This window comes from Salvelinus alpinus, chromosome 33 (genome assembly GCF_045679555.1).
Source record: "Salvelinus alpinus chromosome 33, SLU_Salpinus.1, whole genome shotgun sequence".
Taxonomy (NCBI): domain Eukaryota; kingdom Metazoa; phylum Chordata; class Actinopteri; order Salmoniformes; family Salmonidae; genus Salvelinus; species Salvelinus alpinus.
In genome coordinates this window covers 14,553,353-14,573,725 of record NC_092118.1, presented here as the reverse complement: position 1 = coordinate 14,573,725, position 20,373 = coordinate 14,553,353, and the positions used below count along the sequence as shown (strand labels likewise).

Genomic DNA, 20,373 nt, shown 5'->3' with positions numbered 1-20,373 from the left:
GATACCCCGCATATCAACCAAACAGCAAATGTGCCATAAAAGAAGATGTATAGTCCTTCATGCGGTCATATTTACCTTCATGCGGTCATATTTGTCATCCACATCCTGGATCCAGGAAATGAACTGGCGAGCGTTGAAGCGATCTCTCACTGACTTGTTCTCATCACCCTGAGTTAAAGATGACAAGAGTTAAAGCATGTCAGATGTTATTTTTATATGTATATAAAATATTAAGAGTAATTGGAAGAGCTGGCTAGACAAAATCCCATGTGAATGGCCCTGTCTGTCAACTTTTTGCCCACCTTTTTTACCACCCACAGACGCACCTGACTCTCTGTTGGCATGTTGTACACCTCAGAGTCCAGTAACATAGTGCAGGCACTGAATGGGACGGCCTGATTGGCTATCGTCCTTGCCGCTCTGCAATGGACCCGCAGTACTTCTTGCTCACACGAGACAATAAGCTTTTCCTGGATGGAAAGTCAATACAATAACATTGGAGAGAGAGAGAGAGAGGGAAGACAGACTGGAGTTTCAACTTTACTTCAAAATCTTTTTGAGCAAACTGATAAGGTTAACGTGAAATGTCAATTTTTTTTTTTACGATGCTTAGTTGGAGAAATGCATATTGCAGTTTGGATTTCTATTACATAGCAGCTTTGAACATTCATCAAAGGATTGTTCAAAGCACTCCTTCTCAGTGCGACTTCAGAAGTGAGATGGATAGATATTAGGGAGGGTACAGTGAGTCCGTGTTCTTACCCTCTCTATGCTGTGCTGCAGTCTCAGCTTCCCCCTCACTGCCTCCTGCTGTCTAAAGAGCTCCTTCAGGGGCTCCGATAACGATGGAGGTGGAGCAATCTGAGAAACCAGGGCAATGATTATTTGAGGTCATGATGTAACAAATCTTTCCATTGCAACAAAGTTCAAACTTTTGTTGTAAATGTGCTGTGTGGTTATTATAGGTCACAGAACGCAGTTACTTGACGTGTATCATTGTAATGAAATAAAATCTATGAATCAACAGATGTGTGAACATTTGTAGGGGAAGGGAGGTACTCACCACTGGGATGTGCAGCTTGCTGAGAGGCTTGCCATCCAGCAGGTAGGAGCCTGTGTAGGTCACGTACTCAGCGTAGCACTGTGGGGCCTGTGGTGTGATGTAGCACAAGATCTTCCTCTTCTCCTCTATTTTTTTCCGTATCTGCAGGTATTCGAAGTAAGGGTTAGAGCGGTCACTGTGGTAGGGTTCTATGTCATCCAGTTTGATGGCGTTGACAATGACAGCCAGCGTCTGTTGAATCATCTCCCTGGTCTGCTGCATGGCTGTGTTGACCAGCTGAACCTGCGGTTTCGGAAACTTCCTCTTGCGTGGATGCTGCGTCTGGGATTCCTCTTCCTCCACAGGCCGCCCTTTAGTTTTGCTGACCACTACAGGAGGCGGCGGCGGTGGAGCCGGGGTTATGGTTGGTGTGGTGGAGATGGTGGTGACAAGTTCCTTTTCTTTCTCCAGAACAACAAAGGGGACAAAGGTAGGGGTGGGGATAGGGGTGGTTGTGGTTACAGCCATGCTCATGGTGACAGGGGTAGGGACAGATGGAGGTATCACGCTAGCAGGTATAGTGGTGGTGGTTGTACTCTCTGCTACTACTCTACTACTCTGCTTTTTGGTGGTGGTGGTGGTATTCTCCTGTTTTGCCAGCATCTGGGCCCTGTTTCTGGTCATCCTCTGTGGGATCTCCTCCACCTTCTTGGGAAGGTCAGTTGACAACGTTGTCAGAGTGACTGTGAGCTTAGACGTTGTCTCAAGAGCCTCCGACACATGGACTGTGCCAGAAATCGTGACAGCAACTGGCAGAGGAACGGAGGGGACTGGACTGCAAGTTGGCCCAACAAAGGGATCTGATATCTGCCCAATTTGTTCTGGTTTAACAGTTGTCAAGGAGTCCATACATGGAGTAACTACAACTGATAAAGACTCGGTCAGTGACATCTGCCTGTGATGCTGAGTATTGTTTATATTAACAGCTGAGAACATCATGTTTCCATCACTCTCATCAGTCTCTTCATATGTGGCTCTGTTTTCAAAGACCTGTGGTTTCACAAAGTTATTTTCATGGACATTCTGAGGCTCAGACTCAAATTCTGGTTGGAAATTGTGTTTTGGTGAGGGCACAACCAAATCCTGCAAAGAATCATTGAGTGGTAGGACCGCGGAAGGGCACAGGGGTTTGGCCAGGATAGGCAGGTCAACTTCCATAAGCTCTTCGCCCTCTATTGTTTCAATCGCAGGAGGCCTTATATGAGCAGGTGGAGGCTTGTAGTCGGCTGGCTCTGAATCTCTGACGTCAAACTCTGGCATCTCCTTGTCTGGCAGGGAGGACGGGAGGGAGAGAGAAGGGAGGTCAGGTAGAGAGAAAGGGCCAAGATCATCAAGCTCATCCACTGTAGCTGAGAACGGGTCTGTCCAGGGCACCACTGGCTCGTTGCTTACTGCTAGAGGCATATGGCTCTCAGAAGTAAAGCCATGGGAGTTTTGTCTGCCGTCTTGTACTGCACAAGAAAGCTCTGAGTCCATCTGGTGATTATCCTCCAAGTTTGGCTTGCAGTCTGTGAAGAAAGACTCTAACCTTGTGGAGGATGAGGGGGTTGTCAAGTAGTTTGGTTCCAATTCCATGGGTGTCATTTCAGGTCTTGCTGGAGAAATTGGAATGTCCTCCACAGCCTCTTTTTGCTCGTCAAAGTCAGGGTCAGGTACATAAGACCTGTAAGCAGCATATGGAGGGGTCACTGATGGATGGCCAGGTATGGCAGTAATGTGCTGCAAATCACTGTCTGAATGCGAGAAGGGGCTGGTTATCTTGGAGACAGCTGCCTCTATTTCCCCATAAGTCCTTTGAGGAGATTTCAAAAGCATCTCAGAGTTCCAGCTGATGGTATGATCACTGGAGTTCTCCACCAGGTTGGGTGGTGGATGTGGGGGAGTCAACTGATGCACCTCTGCAACTCTTCTCTCAGGAGATTCAGCCCAGCCCTTCCTCAAAGGCTCTTCAACCCTTGGAGGAGAGAATGAGCAGACGTCCCTCGTCTCCTCAGCAGCATGATGATCAGCATCTGTTGGTTCTTCAAGATCCCCTTCCTCCTCCTCTTCTTCGTCCTCCTCCTCTTCGTAGTCCTCTTCTTCCTCCTCCTCCTCTTCCTCAACAACAGGGGGCAGATACTCACTGCCACTGACTGGGTCAGAGGGAACAAGACTGGGCTCACTTTGATGAGGCTCAGAAAGGTCATCAATATCCAGGGGAGGAAGAGCAGCAGGTGCAGGGGTGGGTGGAGCAGCAATGTCCAGACACGGCTCCTGGGGGTCAGGTCTGTGGACTGGCGTTGAGGGCTTCATCAGGAAGTTATTGTAGACACTCTCAGGTAGGTGTTCACAGGTCTCTGTGCCAGCCATTGCTGTGGTGGCCCCATCTAGTGCAGGCTGGGCAAGTTCTAGCCCGGGAGACAGCATTCTAATAGGTGAGAAGTAAGGAGGAGACAGGCATTCAAGTCTCTCCACTGATGCTGCCTTGTCTTCTGGAGGCTGGGAGGCTGCCAAGTCAAACTCAGAGGCGTCTGGCAAAATGTGTTGTAGAAACTTGCCAGCTTCAGCTTTGAACTCATCTTCCAGGGGTCTTCTAACATCAGACGAAGCCGATCGACTGACAAGGGGCAACTGGAGATTCTTAGCCGGAGTTATACAAGTCCCTTCTTGGAAGGTGTGTGATGAGTTGGAGTACCTGTCAAAGAAGGATGGTGAGCAGGCATTCATAGACATGGCCATGGCTGATGAGTTCTGACAATCTAACCCATCAAACATTATATCAGGGTAGTCCTCTGCACTGCAGGATGGAGTCCGTGGCGTCTGCATGATTTCCTCATAGCTGGGACAAGAGATTACAGATGTGGGGGTGGGAACACCCGTTGGTCTATTCTGATCTTGCCTAGGTGAGGCAGGGAGATTTTCTTTCATCTGATGGCCTGCAAGCCAATCCTTTGAATTGTGAGTGTCAATGGGTTGTGGCTTTCTTTCCGGAGACATAATTTGGGCTGGGAGACCAATATCTTTGAGTTTCTTCTCTTTCAATGCAGATTCTAAACTATTAGATTTTTTGGATGATAGTTCATTGCGATTTTTCTTTATTTCCTCAGTGGACTTGGTTTTATCCCTAAGTTTGGGATCCCCTGATCTGTGTCTTAGTTTCTCCATCTGCTTCATCCTCTCCTTATGCTTCTTATGGCGTTCTTCAATCTCCTGGTCTTTTAAGCCTAACATTTGCCCAAAGCTGGTTAGTTTGAGATCTCCATCAACCAGAAGCTTTGAACGTGGACGGTTGTCTTTGCGAGCTGTGTCTTTAGACTGAATTACTTTTTCATTTTCTTCTTTAACCTTGGACTTAACATGGTCCGCCCTACTGTCTTTGTCCAAAGAGTCTCGGTTTCTCTCTTTTTTCACATCACATTTGGGACTGTCTTCCTTTGATCTTTCCTTCAAATTGGTAATTTGAGGACTCTCTTTCAATCCAGATTTGATATCCTCCTTGGAGTGTTTAAGTGATCCAAAGCCATCCGTGTACTTGTGCTTCTCCTCTTTGACTTTCTCCTTATGTTTCTCTTTTTTCTTTTTGTCCTTGATCTTATCACTGATGACAGTACTCACTTTGTCTTTGTCAGCTTTTTTAGACATCTCTTTTTCAAACTCCAATGTCTTCTCAAATTCATCTTTATCACCCTTAGACCCAAATGGAAATGTGTAAGGGTCCGCTTCTAATGGCATAGGCTCTTTCTCAAAGGGCAGACTTTCTCTGCGTCCATAGGATTCTCTTATTTCCTCTATCTTGTCTTGTTTATCCCCCTTTTCCTTCTTGACTTTGTCCTTCTCCTTGTCATGACTCTTTTTGGACGATGATGAAGATGAATGCCGGTGCCTCTCTTTCTCTCTGAACTTGTCTTGAGGATTAGATATGGTGAGTGAGTCTCGTCTCTCATCAGTAATGTCTGGGAGGCTGATGTTGGAGGAATCATAGTAGCTGCTGAGCACTGGCTCATGAACCTGATCAGTGAAGCTGTCTGAGGATAACTCACTGTTCTTGTCATTGGAGTCATCCTTATAGTCATTCATGGCCTCTTCCTCCAGCTTCTCCAAGAGCGACTTTTCATTTTCCCCACTCCCCTTTGAGGGCTTTCTTTCGTTAACATGATCTTGCTTGTCTTTATATTTATTCTTGGTCTTTTCCTCACTGGCTTCCCTCTTGTCCAACAGCTTCTGCTTGTTTTTCTTCTCTTGGTTTGAGTCCACAGACATTCTGTCTTTGCGTTCTTTGTGTTTTGCATCAACAGAATCCTTTACTTTCTTATCTTTGTTGTGTTTCTCTAAGGAACCCTTCCTCTCTTTCCCCATATCAAATGTGGTCTTGTCTTTTTTCTTGTGGTCTTTTTCTTTCTGTTTTTCTGTTGTGTGTTTGGCCTCAGCAGAATATTTTCTGGGTTTTTCTGTTTGGAAGTGATCAAGCTCATCCCTGTCAGATGTGGAGTCTTTCCTGTGAGAATCGGACAACCCAAGGGAATCACTTAACTTGGCCACACCCCCATTGTAATTGTCTTCTTCATCCTCACTTTCATCTGTGAAAATGTCTGCTATCTTGTACCATGTTTTCTCAGGTTTAACTTTCTCAGGTTTTCGCTCCTCCTTCTTCACCTCAAGGAGATCTTTATCCCGGTCAGCATGCTTGTCCTGTGAAGCCTTTTCTTTCTTGTCCTTAGTTTGTTCTGAAGACATCTTCCTTTCCTTGTCTTTGCTGTGTGTGTCTTTGTGTTTGTCTTTAGCTCCCTCCTTCTTGTCTTTAGAGCCTCTATCTGTGTCTTTTTCCTTCAAAAGCTTCTCAGTTGAGGTCCTCTCAGGCTTCTCCTTATCCTGTTCTATAGATCGGTCTTTTGGCTTTTCCTTGTGTTTGTCAGCTTTAGTCTTTTCTCTCTTTTCCACCCCATCTCCCTTTCTGTCCTTCTCTTTTCCAGAGTGGTTCCTTTCTCTAATTTCACATGGTTTGCTGACAGTTTCAACTTCTTTGAAGGAGGCATCATTCCCATAATCGTCTCTTATAGACTCCTGTTTGATTTTCAAGTCCTTTCTTTCTTTAGTGAACTCATAGGAATCTTTTCGGTCTCTACTGCTGTCCATGGAGTCCTTCTCTTTCTTCTCTTTGACAGTATCTGCAGATTCCTTTCGCTTCTTCTCCTTTTCTACAGGGTGGCTGGAGTTGAGTTTCTGTTTTTCAGTCAAATCCTTTTTCTTGTCACAGATTCTTTCTGAACAGTCTTTCTCTTTCTTCTTGGAGGTAGGCTCTTTCTCTGACCGTTTGTCATTATGATCTAATTTCTTGTCTTTGATTTTGTTCTCCTTCCTCCGGTCTCTGCTCTCTATTTTTTCAGTCTCAACGATCAGCTTTACAGTGTTGTTTGCTTTATATTCTTTGTAGTCCTTCACAGGAGGAGCATCCCAGCTGTCATCTCCATATAGGTCGCAGTCAGAGGAAAGGTCTGACGCCCATCGGTCATGGTGGTCGTCTGAGGCACTGAGCTTGGTGTCTTCTAGGTTTAAGAAACGGTTACCGACATCATAGACTTCATAATCAGGCTCTTCCTTCTGAACCTTTTCTTTCTTAGATTTTTCCTTCTCCTCCCTGGCATTTTTCTCCTTATCCACCTTTATATGTTTTTCTTCTTTTTGCTCACTGCTCTTCCTGTCTGGTTTAGATGACTTGTCCTTTGACTTTTTCTTCTTCTCCTCTTTATGAGTCTTTTGTTGTTTCTCCTCCTTGGGCTTCTCTTTTTCCTTGAGGCTCCTTTCTTTTTCAGTTTTCAGGGGCTTTTCCCTCTCCTCCTTGCTAGGCTTCTCCTTGGTGGACTCTTTTGTTTTCTTGGATTTCTCCTCTTTAGCAGTTCTTTGCACCTCTTTTCCAGAAGACCAGTCTCTGTCCTCAGATTTGCCCTTCGACAACCTGTCCTCCTTTTTCAAATGCTCTTTTTCATGTTTAGACAGCTTGACCTTGCTTTCAGCTGGGGACTCAGTCTCAACAAGGAGTGACTTTTGCCTTGAATCATCAAAATCAAATGAAAAGCTTTTAACAAATTTCTCGTTCATGTCTTGATTGAGCACTAAACTGGGAGCCTTTTCTTTCTCTTTGTTTTTGTGCTTGTGTTTTACTTTATGCTTTTTCAACACTTTGCCATCTTTATCCGTTTTGGAGACCGTACTGTCTGTGTTGGAGTTCTTGTGAAAGTCAGAGTTCTTTTTGTCTAGTGCATTGGTGTGCACATTGTTTTTCTTTCTGTTTTCCTGTGCTTTCTTTCTCACCTGTTTCACTGACTCGACACTTGAGTCGGCAGAAGAGTAGTCCGACTCACTGGAAAGCCTTGTTCTAACCGAGTCAGAGAGAGAGCTTACATCTGACCACACAGGAGATGAGACAGTCTTCCAGCCGTCTGTCCTCCACTGCTTTGGGTTATGCTCTGTCAGCGAGGGTGTCAGTTTCTGAGAGCTCATGCTACCATGAGAAGAAGAGGAAGAGGACGCAGAGTGAGTACTGAACGCAGAGGATTCTTTTAGGCTCATTGTGGAGTCCTTTATACAGTTCGAGCTCTTCATAGAGCCTTCATCATCCTCACTCCCTATGTCCCCACAATCAGAGTCAGAAGTGCAGAATTTGTCATTGACTTTACCAAATCTGACCTCCTTACTGACATTATTCTTTGTCTCCTTCTTCCTCTTCTTCTTAACTTTAGTCTTCTCTTTCTGCTGTTTAGAGCTCACTGTAGCAGAGTCCCGGGCCTTGGTATTAGTAGGTGGCGCTGGTTGCCGTGGTGTGGGCATAGGTGTGAAACACAACGTCCCATCATCCTCGTCTGAGCTGTCAGAGAGAATCCGTCTAACAGCCTTCTTTGGTGTGAGCGAGTTGCTTTTGGAATAGGTTTTGACCACCTCCCCCTTGGGTACTGAAATTAAGCCGCTAGCCTTAGTGACACTGGGAGACTCCTTGCGGAACTCTTTCTTGAGCAAGTGCTTGTCGTCCACCGGAGGGACGCGCTCTTCCTCATCATCCTCGTCAAACTCATACTCGTCCTTGACGGGGGTAGTTGTTGTGGATAGGGGCTGATCTAGCCCTTTCTTCCCTTTCAGCTTCAGGCCCTTCTCAAACTCTGAGTCTGTGTTATTGCCATCAACAGAACTGGATGGGGCAAACGATGGGGCATCTTCTTCCTCTGAGGATTCTGAAAAATAGATAAATAAATAACAGTTAAAGAACAGCAAAAACCTGTCACACCCAGTGGTTAAAGGAAAAGCAAGGAAGTTAAAATACAAGTAACAAATGGCAGAGTGAAGGTGTTCAGAGCTACTCATGGTATAAAATGTCACACACCTGACGAGCTCTCCTCACTGGAGGTATACGTGCCTTTTCCAAGCAACAGATTGAGCATCGTTGGGGAGTTAGCAACCTTCAACGCGGTTTCACCCCTTCTGTTGCTTTGTCGAGGGTCCCCTCCATACCTTAAAAGCAACTTTACCACCTACAAAAAAACATAAACATCGAAACATTGGTCTCAGACCTAAACACGGCAATTGGCTTTCTACATGAGCAATCACAAACGTAACGCTGAAGTTACCTTGAAGTGCCCGTTGTTTGATGCGTCATGCAGAGGGGTGTCATCGTCCAGGCCCTTGGTGTTGACCTCTGCACCGGCTGCCAGCAGCTGCTTGGCCACGTCGTAGTAGCCTCGGTTGCACGCTTCATGCAGTGCAGTCCAGCCTGTGAATCCCAAACACAGTTAAAGAACGGCTCTAATGTTTCTCAAATGTCGGATTCAAAATTATTATAGCACCAAATTCTGAACATTTTAGATTGCTAGAGAAGCAAAGAAATGTGCAACTATTTACATAAATATAAAAAGTAATACAGAACTATGGAGATATGAGGTGAAAAGCAGGAGCATGGAGGAGGAGAGAAGGAGGAGCAGAGAGAGAGAGAGAGAGGAGCAGAGAGAGGAGGAGCAGAGAGAGAGAGAGAGAGAGAGGAGGAGCAGAGAGAGAGAGAGGAGGAGCAGAGAGAGAGAGAGGAGGAGCAGAGAGAGAGAGAGGAGGAGCAGAGAGAGAGAGAGGAGGAGCAGAGAGAGAGAGAGAGGAGGAGCAGAGAGAGAGAGAGAGGAGGAGCAGAGAGAGAGGAGGAGCAGAGAGAGAGGAGCAGAGAGAGAGAGAGAGAGAGGAGGAGAGAGAGAGAGAGAGAGGAGGAGCAGAGAGAGAGAGAGAGAGAGGAGGAGCAGAGAGAGAGAGAGGAGGAGCAGAGAGAGGAGGAGCAGAGAGAGAGGAGCAGAGAGAGAGAGAGAGAGAGAGGAGCAGAGAGAGAGAGAGAGGAGGAGCAGAGAGAGAGAGAGGAGGAGCAGAGAGAGAGAGAGGAGGAGCAGAGAGAGAGAGAGAGGAGGAGCAGAGAGAGAGGAGGAGCAGAGAGAGAGGAGCAGAGAGAGAGAGAGAGAGAGGAGGAGCAGAGAGAGAGAGAGGAGGAGCAGAGAGAGGAGGAGCAGAGAGAGAGGAGCAGAGAGAGAGAGAGAGAGAGAGGAGAGAGAGAGAGAGAGAGAGAGGAGGAGCAGAGAGAGAGAGAGGAGGAGCAGAGAGAGAGGAGGAGCAGAGAGAATAAGATGACCACCAGCCTGCAGTGGCAGCGACGCTCACCTGCAAAGTCTTTTACATTCACGTCAGCTCCCTCACTGATGAGCTCCTTGATGCGGCGTGCCTCTCCGCGGATGGCTGACCGGTGCAGCCTCGTCTCGCCCCTCTCATTTCTCTTGTTTACTTTGTCTTTGGTTTTAGATGCAGAGTTTGGCGTTCCCTTCTGGCCCAGACTTGACTGTGACTGATGCTTTGGTGTTGTGTCTACAAGAACAGGACAAAAACAGAGTTTTAATAGAATTGGCATGATTCAATTCTATAGTAAAAACATGAGCATAGGGCTACATATTACAGTACCATTATGTAACAGTGCAGAATATTTCATTGAAAAACAACTGTTACAACTCCATCGCCTGTAGGTGGCACTCTTGCTCAAGACATCAGGAGGAGAACTCCAAGACTCCCAATTGCTCGAGTTCATTTCATCACATTTAGTGGATTAAACCAAAGCCTTAACCACATGTACATTATTGAGTTTGCAGAGCGTGGTCCTGAATGCTATTTGAAACTCACTTCATCTGGGTTCTGTCTTTAAGGAACAAAACTCAGGCACAGATTTTTTTTTACAGCAGCAACCCGCCAAATAATACTAACAGGAAACATATAACCCAAATCAGAAGCACGACATAATCACCAACACACAGATCAGCGCTATTACTTAATAAGAGGATATAGCCTACTAAAGCCTACGTTTCCTAAACGTTTTAATCGCAATGTTTAGAGGAAATGCTAGATCCGATGAATCTAAATACAGATAGCAGATATGAACTGAAGAAAAAGCCTGGGTCTGGATATTCTGTGGTTTGGGCCAGATCTGATATGGCACTATTAGTCCCCTCAGACTCAATCCCTGGGGTAAACTACTTTCATTTCCCTCATGGTTGAATGCTACATCCTAAAACAAAGCAGCAACAATTTACCGTACAGGAATGTGACACCAACTTCTAGAGCCCAAAAATCTCCCCACAACCAGCCAGGCCCAGAAATGAACAGTGGATTAAGACAGCAGAGGTCCATTTCACTGCAGTAATGGAAATTGATGAGGGTTATCTTGTATAATTTAATTCTAATTAAGCAGTGTGGTCTGTTCTTTAATGAAGCATGGAGCAAAAGTGTGGCTGGGACGCTAAGCACCAGGGACAAAGCACCCCCCCTCCATCCCACCCCCCGCTGAACCCTCAGAGACGTGGCATCCATGACAAACACGCACCTGGACTGTTGACTGACTCTTCAGCCGTCATCTGCATGAGAAGAGCCACCTGCTGCCGCTCAGAGAGGGGGTACCCGGCCCGGATCCCTGGCATGCCCATCCCAAACGGCAGGCCTGACTTCCTGGTGTTGGTGGGCTCCTTTTTAATGCGCTTCCGTTCCGGACCTTGCTTTTCTGTGAGGAGAGAGGGGAATGGACAATGTGAGGCCTATGGGTAGCACAGACACACATACAAATACAGGATAGCAAATTGCTCAGGTTATATCAGCTTTTACTTCAGCATGTCAAATTGAAGTGATTTAAATTCTGATCACAACAGTCATTGATAACGCTCATTAAACATCTCCATGGCAACAGGTCAGATAAGTGTCCTCGGTGATGTTCTAAGGAACCCCTAGGTGAAACCCCTACCAACCTCTAGTCTAGTTTAGCTCGCATCCATCTTCTGAGGCAGCGGATGATGGTGGGCATTTAAACCCAGCTGCCCCAGAGGGAGGGAGGGGTCAACTATTGACCATCTGATGTTTATGTCTCTCTCAGGGGGTGTGACTCTGTAGAGTGACAGTGATTACAAAATGGCCGGTGTTCATTTCAATGTGGTCGAGCCAAGGTCATCACAATGGCGACTTGCTGCTGGACAAAAGCAGCTGCTCCTCAAAGACACGCCCCAGCAATTATTTTCAGTGTCATGAGGAATTATCAAATCTCCACAGCAAATGTCAGTCTTACTTTACTATTGAGACACATAAACACTCTACACTTGCAACTGCTGGACGATTTGGAGGTATGCTCCGTCAATGTTCGAACAAGTCCAAACTGGGCCAGCTACAAGACCCTTCCAAAACGTTTTGCCATCAATAAAAACAAATGACATGGCCTTCAACTGCATCCATGGAGACATCAACACACGTCGTGTAATCAAAAGGGGCGATCTACAAGCCTGCTCGCTGTAGCTCTCAACACAGTGGATTGCTCAAGGCCACAAACAAGAATTAATAGGAGTAGGAAACATGGCAGCTGGCGCTTCCGGTCACAAAACCCTTTCCAGAGATTTTCCATAGTCAGAGCTGATGAACTTTCACTAACATCTGTGAATACTTACGCCTAATGTACCCCCACCCCTGATACACACTCACATTCTGAAAGGAATTTGCCATTTAGACACATTCCTTTTATTCAGACTTAAACAGCACGAACCACAGCAGTGGATGTTTCAGGCGGTGGATGTCGAGGACTGAAAACGCTAGAGTTGCTTTTCCAAGCCTTTACAGTGGGCCCCAGTCAGTAATGAGCCTGCTCCAGTCCTTAAAAAGGGCTGCTATCAAACCACATACAAGCCTCTAATTACAATGACTTTTTCTACCAGATTTGGACATGCATTGAGTAGGCTAAGTAGCACGCAAACATGTGTGATCCATTTTCAATGTAAATGAGATATAGTGGGAAGACGGGAGAAACAACAAAACAGCAGGATAACCCTCACACACATCCCACATGGATTACAAGGATGGAATTAACAGAGGAATCTGAAAATGCAATGTAAGCCCATAGACATCCATAGCCGCTTCTAATTAAACAATTAAATAGTTAAGAAACATTTTAGACTATATATACACTGGCAAAAGGCCTATGTATACAAAGTAACTTCAACTAGGTTGATCCCTCAATCTCCCACTCTCTCCCTCTCCCATGCATGCATGCGTACGTATGTACATACATGCACACACACGCTACACACTCCCACAAGCACACACACAGTGAACAGTCAGACAAAAGTGTGCAGTTGTTTAAAAACCGGTGTTTAGCTTGTGGAAAAGAGCCAGTTACTCTCTGCTTTCAACTGGACGATTCAAAGATCGGCTTCAAGGAAAAACACACTCAAAAACTACATTTTGTTCATTAGTCTACTGTTGATACAGTCCCAAAATGTTTGGCATGTCAGCAGTCACGTTCTCAAGACACATTGGACTTTCAAGAAACAAAGTGTCACTTGCCACATCATGATGATGCGTTTTGCATCGTCATGATGATGTGGCATTTGACTTTTCCTTTAACTTGAGAGATCTGATGGGAAAGTTGGAGGGAGACCAAGCTACCTCACTGTTCCCAAGAATGCCAGCCTAGGCCAGGGGCGGGGCCCACAGCAAGACAACAGTCAAGTTACAATGGGCCCATGACACCATTGTGTTAGGCTATTGTGGAAACTTCACTATCAGCTTCCCACTGTGGGGGCAGGCAGAACCAGAACCAGCCCAACCAGAGGAACCAGGTAGGCCTAGTCCGTTTGTGGTGTCCCCAAATTCAATAGGACAACAAAGACGATGACAAGCTCATCTTTCTATCATTCCACTTCGGACATCAAGCATGCTAACATCCTGTCTTTCTCTGAGTGACAGCTATGAATGTAGTCAGACCAGTTCTGTCAGTTGGGGGTTCCTGCACCGTGGGAGAGTTATGTTCTATTATTAGAGGTAGACCTGATGAGCTCTGTTTGCTTTACTGCAATGTGTACGTAGAACTGGCCTGTGTTATATTACGTAGAACATGGGAATCAACTGTGAAGACACAAGTGAGGCGACTAGGCAGGCTGAGATCTCATGGTCAACGTGTAAACACATTACCACCACAACTCGGTCTTCCTTCTTAGACTGAGATTGAAAACAAAGCATGAACACTACTAGCGCTTACTACCACACATGCCAACACCACCACTACCACCACTACCACCACCACCACTACCACCACCACCACTACCACCACCACCACCACCACCACCACCACCACCACCATTACCACCACTACCACCACTACCACCATTACCACCATTACCACCACCACCACCACCACCACCACCACCACCACCACCACCGCCCAGTCACACAGGAGCCAGACACATTCATACTCCTGTATGAAGATTACCTTCAGGAGAATGTCATGGCGTGGGATATTGAGAGGCAATTCCCTCCTACTCAGAAAACAGGGAGAGAAGAGAGCGCTCCGTTGTCAAGCAGCCCAGTCAGACATAGCCGGCAAACAGGAAATGACGGAAGAAGAGACCGGAAGTGGCCACAGGATATTGTGTCACTGCTCTGTTTTGTGCTTGGCTACGATGACGAGAGCAGAGGAAAGTGTCGGTGCACAACAACAGTCTTCAGTGGTGGTAATGACAGAGAGACAGATCGGCAGAGTACCGGAGGGCTTTCTCTCACACCACGTTGGCCTACTAAAGAGCTGCCGCTTACTGCTTGACCTCCTTATCTCCATGTACAGTGTACACTGGGCCATCCTGATGTAGGGTACCGTACACAAGGGGTCAAAGATGGTCTGGAGAAACAATGGAACCTTTTCAGAACGTCTAGACAGAGTGCAACTACTAGCCCGTCTAATATACCTAGTGGAGACTGTCAAGCTCCAAAACAACTGAACCCTACCAAATCTGATATCAAGTCAAGTAACAGTGAATAATTCATGGATCTTCCAAAGGATGGGAGATGAAATATTACAAAAACATTTCTCCCTCCAGGGATCTGAATAATGGTGGTGTGCAGCAGACAGACAGGGCTGATTTGGGCTGCGGGGGAGAAGACCTCAAGCCAGCAGCCCCATCCCTACTGAAAGCAGCACCTGCTGCACCTGCTGATAAGACAGGCATCCTGTATTCCTGCCATATCGTGAAGAAGATGATGTGTGTGCTAGCCTGGCAGCAGCTGATCTGCACTCATCACCGTCTCTGATCCGTCTCCCACTCCTCATAGCCTTATCCAGAGCAGTCTCCTCGCTGAGGAGCCCTGGCCATGACTCCTACACTCCCGCTGCAAGGCCTGCCGATGGTCTCCACGCCAATACAGGGTACAACAACGATCTGCTACACAAACTACCATCTCTAGAAGAATGCCTTGCAAACTGTCAAAACAGTGTGTTCAAGATGAGAGCAAATCACTGCAATTAGCTACATCATTCATCTAACAGATGCCTTGGGGAGAAAACTTCCAGTAGAGATCGAGTGCACTGTTAGAACCATACAAATGGATGTTATGCACTCAAATAAGGCTCCACCACACACACTGACTTCAATTTATGTACTGACAGGGTAGTACTAGGCCTAGATAACTAACACCGTAGCACACTGTCATCTTGTGTGTTCGGCGCAAAGACAACACAAATGCAGAATGAAGCAAATCCCTGGTAAGAAAATGACCGACAGTATGAATTCCGCATTTCAAATGAAGTATATAGCCTAGTCCACGTTAGATGAGTTCCCTGTGTCCCTCCACTGTCGGTTTCCACCAAAACTAGCCAAATAATAAGGGGATGTGAAGGGTCTGACTTGCTCATCTTTCATAGCTGAACAATACAAAAGTAGTCACATCGTACATTTCTCAAAAGCCAATATGTTACGAATTCAACACTATCTTTTTGTTCAGCTGCCTCAAGCTATAGCTTCAAAACATTATCTCATAGGCCAACTATGGGCATTTGTGTTACGGATGCCATGCAAAACCACTGAGTACATAGCATAGCCTCAGTCTGAACTCTCCATCAGCACACTAGCACGAGGGGTGTATTCTCCCAGCAGCCCCGCAGCACAGTGAAAACAACAGACAAGTAGTTCCTTTTCTGAGCAGAAGTGGAGCCACGCTGGACTGACTGCCATACCCTCAGACAGATTAAGAAAGAGAAAGAAATAGAGAGACCGAGCGAGGAGGGCGAAAGAGAAAATAGCTATGCAGTCATTAAGGAGGTTTCTGTTTCATCACTCGCTCTCTGTGTTGTTTTTTTCCACTCAGGATGAGGAGGGTGGAGAAATGTGAAGCTCTCTCTCCTTCAGGGGGTCATATGAAGCTCAGCCCACTAGGAGAGGACTGTACAGCCTGCACTTTCCTCCACATCCTCAAAGTTCACTACTGGAATCCCTGTGGTGGTTTTTCCCCAGGGTTCAGAATCCCTCTGTGGTCTCTTGACATTCATCTCCACCAGACATGAGGCCTGCAGCAGCACAGCCGGACCAGACTCCTCTAGCAGAACTTGGGCGGCAGGACCACCTTTTCTGCACGCCAGGGGAACACAACCCCTCCATACACGGGCCTACTGGGCCACAGTCTAGACTCTATCCCCACAATAAAGGGCCAAAGAAAAAGAGTTCACCATATCAAGGGGAGATACAGGATCATCAGAAAGACACCAATGTCAGGGGGAGGGGACAGCTGTAAAATGGTTAACAAATTCCTTAGGGTATAGACTACAGGTCGACCGATTAGGCTTTTTCAACGCCAATACCGATTATTGGAGGACCAAAAAAAGCCGATGACAATTAATCTGCCATTTAAAAAAATGTATTTATATAATATATATTATATATATGTAATAATGGCAATTACAACAATACTGAATGAACACTTATTTGAACTTAATATAATACATCAATAAAATCAATTTAGCCTCAAATAAATATGCTCAATTTGGTTTAAATAATGCAAAACACAGCGTTGGAGAAGAAAGTAAAAGTACAATATGAGCCATGTAAAAAAGCTAACGTTTAAGTTCCTTGCTCAGAACATGAGAACATATGAAAGCTGGTGGTTCCTTTTAACATGAGTCTTCAATATTCCCAGGTAAGAAGTTTTAGGTTGTAGTTATTATAGGAATTATGACGCGTCGACTATTTCTCTCTATATCATTTGTATTTCCTATACCTTTGACTATAGGCACTATAGTATTGCCAGCCTAATCTCAGGAGTTGATAGGCTTGAAGTCATAAACAGCGCTGTGGATCAAGCATTGCTAAGAGCTGCTGGCAAACGCAGTAATGTTTGAATGAATGCTTACGAGCCTGCTGCTGCCTACCACCGCTCAGTCAGACTGCTCTATCAAATATCAAATCAAAGACTTAATTTATAATATAATAAACACAGAAATACGAGCCTTTGGTCATTAATATGGTCAAATCCGGAAACTATCATTTAGAAAACAAAACCTGTATTCTTTCAGTGAAATACGGAACCGTTCTGTATTTTATCGAACAGCTGGCATCCCTAAGTCTAAATATTGCTGTTACATTGCACAACCTTCAATGTTATGTCATAATTATGTAAAATTCTTGCAAATTATTTCGCAACGAGCCAGCCGGCCCAAACAGTTGCATATACCCTGACTCTGCGTGCAATGAACGCAAGAGAAGTGACACAATTTCCCTAGTTTAATATTGCCTGTTAACATGAATTTCTTTTAACTAAATATGCAGGTTTAAAAATATATACTTCTGTGTAGATTTAAAGAAAGGCATTGATGTTTATGGTTAGGTACATTCGTGCAACGGTTGTGCTTTTTTCGCGAATGTGCTTTTGTTAAATCATCCCCCGTTTGGCAAAGTAGGCTGTGATTTGATGATAAATTAACAGGCACCGCATTGATTATATGCAACGCAGGGCAAGCTAGTTAACCAAGTAATATCATCAACCATGTGTAGTTAACTAGTGATTATGTGAAGATTGATTGTTTTTTTTATAAGATAAGTTTAATGCTAGCTAGCAACTTACCGTGGCTCATTGCAGCCACAAGGTCCTTTTGACGCTGCACTCGCGTAACAGGTGGTCAGCCTGCCACGCAGTTTCCTCATGGATTGCAATGTAATCGGTGTCCAAAAACGCAGATTAACGATTGTTATGAAAACTTGAAATCAGCCCTAATTAAATCGGCCATGCCGAATCGGCCAGCCCTAATTAATCGGTCAACCTCTGGTATAGACAATAACACAGCATGAAAGGAACTAGCTATCAAGGCCAAGACAACAGAAGAGGCTAAGACTAACACAATAAAGGATGAACCATTTAATGAATGTTTCCATTGTACAGCCAGGTTTAAGACACGTGGATGGAAAAGACACTGAGAAGGTAACAGGCAGGGAACACGAAGACATTTCCACCCAGAAAGTGTAGAAATTACAGGCAAAGCCAATGAGTGAATTATGGTCTAGTTGATGTGAGAGTGACAGACATCCAGCCTGTAGAGGCAGAGACTCTCCCTAACATTAGCATAACAATAGACAATCAGGGCACTGTTCTAGACAGGGGGAGGGGAGAAACTGAGGTGGGAGGCAACCTTTCTCTGCCAACAGCCTGCTAACAGGTTACAGAGTCACTACCACCTGCAAACACACAACCAAGCCACTATAGTAGTGACTAACCGGGGGAATTGACTACGCTCCTGATTTGGTCACTAAAGCTGCACTGAGAACACAGGTTCTATATTCATATCTTAAAAATAGAGAAATACAATTTTCTAACTTTTCCTGCAAAAAGGTCACTAAAACAAAAAGAGAAATGTACACAATGGTTTGGACTTCATATTACCCAAAGAAATACCAGCTGAAGTTCACAGCAGCATTTCAAACCAACCCAATAACCCAGCACACAGATGTGGGTTCCATTACTGTGTTATTACAGACCATCATCAACAAATAATTTCAAGATCCTCAAAGCTCAAGCCAAACAAGCTGGAACAGTAGTTCCCCCTTTCTCTCTTATTAAAGAATAACACAAGTGAGTGTCTCACCCCAAACCTTTTCAGGCCCTCGTGATTGACAAATCCTCACTTAATTGGCCCATGTTCCATGTGGCCCTTTTCTCTTTTTCCCAATGATGGACAGTTGAACCAAGTTAAACCAAGGCTAACCAAAACACAAAGCCTTCTTTGAGGTTATAAAAACACAGTCTGCAGGAGCTTAACCATCACACCTCTCAGCCCAGCACCTCTTCAACCTCAGGAGGCTGAAGAAATTTAGCTTGGCCCATAAGACCCTCAAACTTTTACAAATGCACCATTGAGAGCATCCTGTCGGGCTGTATCACCGCCTGGTACTGCAACTGCACCGTCCTCAACCTCAAGGCTCTCCAGAGGGTGGTGTGGTCAGCCCAACGCATCACCTGGGGCACACTGCCTGCCCTCCAGGACATCTACAGCACCCGGTGTCACAGGAATGGCAAAAAAATCATCAAGGACAACAACCACCCGGGCAACGGCCTGTTCACCCCGCTATCATCCAGAAGGCGAGGTCAGTACAGGTGCATCAAAGCTGGTACCGAGAGACTGAAAACTGCTTCTTTATCAAGGTCATAAGGCTGTTAAATAGTCACCACTAGCTGGCCACCGCCCAGTACCCTGCCCTGAACTTTAGTCACTGTCAACAGACGGCTACCACCCGGTTAGGCTACCATGCCCCTAAGAGGCTTCTGCCCTATGTACATAGTCATGGAACACTGGTCACTTTAAGTAATGTTTACATACTGTTTTACCCACTTCATATGTATATACTGTAATCTAGTCAAGGCCTATCCTATTTAACTACTGCTGTACCTATACTATTCTTCAGATATACTACATATTCTACCCACATACTGTCTATATGATCTATACATCCCATCCCATCCACCCACACACACATATTTATACTCCGGACTCCGACATCGCTCCTAATATTTCTATATTTCTTAATTTCATTCTTTAACTTTTTAGATTTCTGTGTATTGTTGTGTATTGTTAACTGTTGGAGCTAGGGAACACAAGCATTACGCTACACACGCAGTAACATCTGCTAAATATGTGTGTGCACATATAGGGGCGGCAGGCAGCCTAGTGGTTAGAGCGTTGGGCCAGTAACCGAAAGGTTGCTAGATCAAATCCCCGAGCTGACAAGGTAAAAATCTGTCGTTCTGCCCCTGAACAAGGCAGTTAACCCACTGTTCCTAGACCATCATTGTAAATAACAATTTGTTCTTAACTGACTTGCCTAGTTAAATGAAGTTAAAAAAAACAATTTTAAAAAAGTACATTCATTTCATTCTTCCAGCATGCTGGAGCTGAGGCTGGCTGAGGCTCAACTGCCAGGCTGAGGAAGTGATGTAACATCCCCTCCCCCTCCAGTCTTACCTGAGTCAGAATCTTTCTGGTCTCCATTGGCTCCAACAGTGAAGGGAAGCTTCCTCTTGGATGCCTTCTCTTTCATCTCTTTGACGCCATCGCTGCGGTCCAATTTAGGAGTCTTGTTTGACAATACTTTATCCTGGCAAAAAAAGAAAAGAAACATGAACACCGTATTGCACAGCTATAAAGACACACAGATGATCATTTATGGGGTACACTACTAGCTACTAAAACTGTAGTTTAAAATGAAAGGGCTGATGTGGAAGGATATTTATAGAACTTCCTCTAGACGAGTGCCAAGCTGGAGCCTAATGTTGGAGACTTCCCTTAGCACTGGGAGAAGACAGAGCCTTAACAGACAGAGACAGAGGGACACAGGCCATCCAGGCCAGGACACATTGACAGAGGGACACGAAGAGACAGGCAGGCGGCAGCTGTGTTTCCCAAAGCTTTACACTGCAGCGTGCTTCTGTCTGCCTGGAGACTTCCA

The 20,373-nt window shown here is 45.4% G+C and overlaps 1 protein-coding gene across 3 annotated transcripts in view; it reads right to left on the bottom strand.

The window, feature by feature from the left end:
• LOC139563012 (ankyrin repeat domain-containing protein 11-like) overlaps positions 1 to 20,373 on the bottom strand; it is a 140,168-nt gene that overhangs the window by 7,071 nt on the left and 112,724 nt on the right. For 2 of the 3 annotated variants that reach the window (XM_071381244.1, XM_071381243.1), the window contains 9 exons: positions 19,890 to 20,022; positions 10,965 to 11,138; positions 9,758 to 9,958; positions 8,698 to 8,840; positions 8,454 to 8,601; positions 1,064 to 8,304; positions 763 to 861; positions 303 to 470; positions 76 to 168 (listed from right to left, as the gene is read on the bottom strand). In XM_071381244.1, coding sequence (XP_071237345.1) covers positions 76 to 168; positions 303 to 470; positions 763 to 861; positions 1,064 to 8,304; positions 8,454 to 8,601; positions 8,698 to 8,840; positions 9,758 to 9,958; positions 10,965 to 11,138; positions 19,890 to 20,022 — 8,400 coding nt within the window. The remainder of the gene's footprint in view (positions 1 to 75; positions 169 to 302; positions 471 to 762; positions 862 to 1,063; positions 8,305 to 8,453; positions 8,602 to 8,697; positions 8,841 to 9,757; positions 9,959 to 10,964; positions 11,139 to 19,889; positions 20,023 to 20,373) is intronic. The other variant, XM_071381245.1, reaches the window with a different exon arrangement.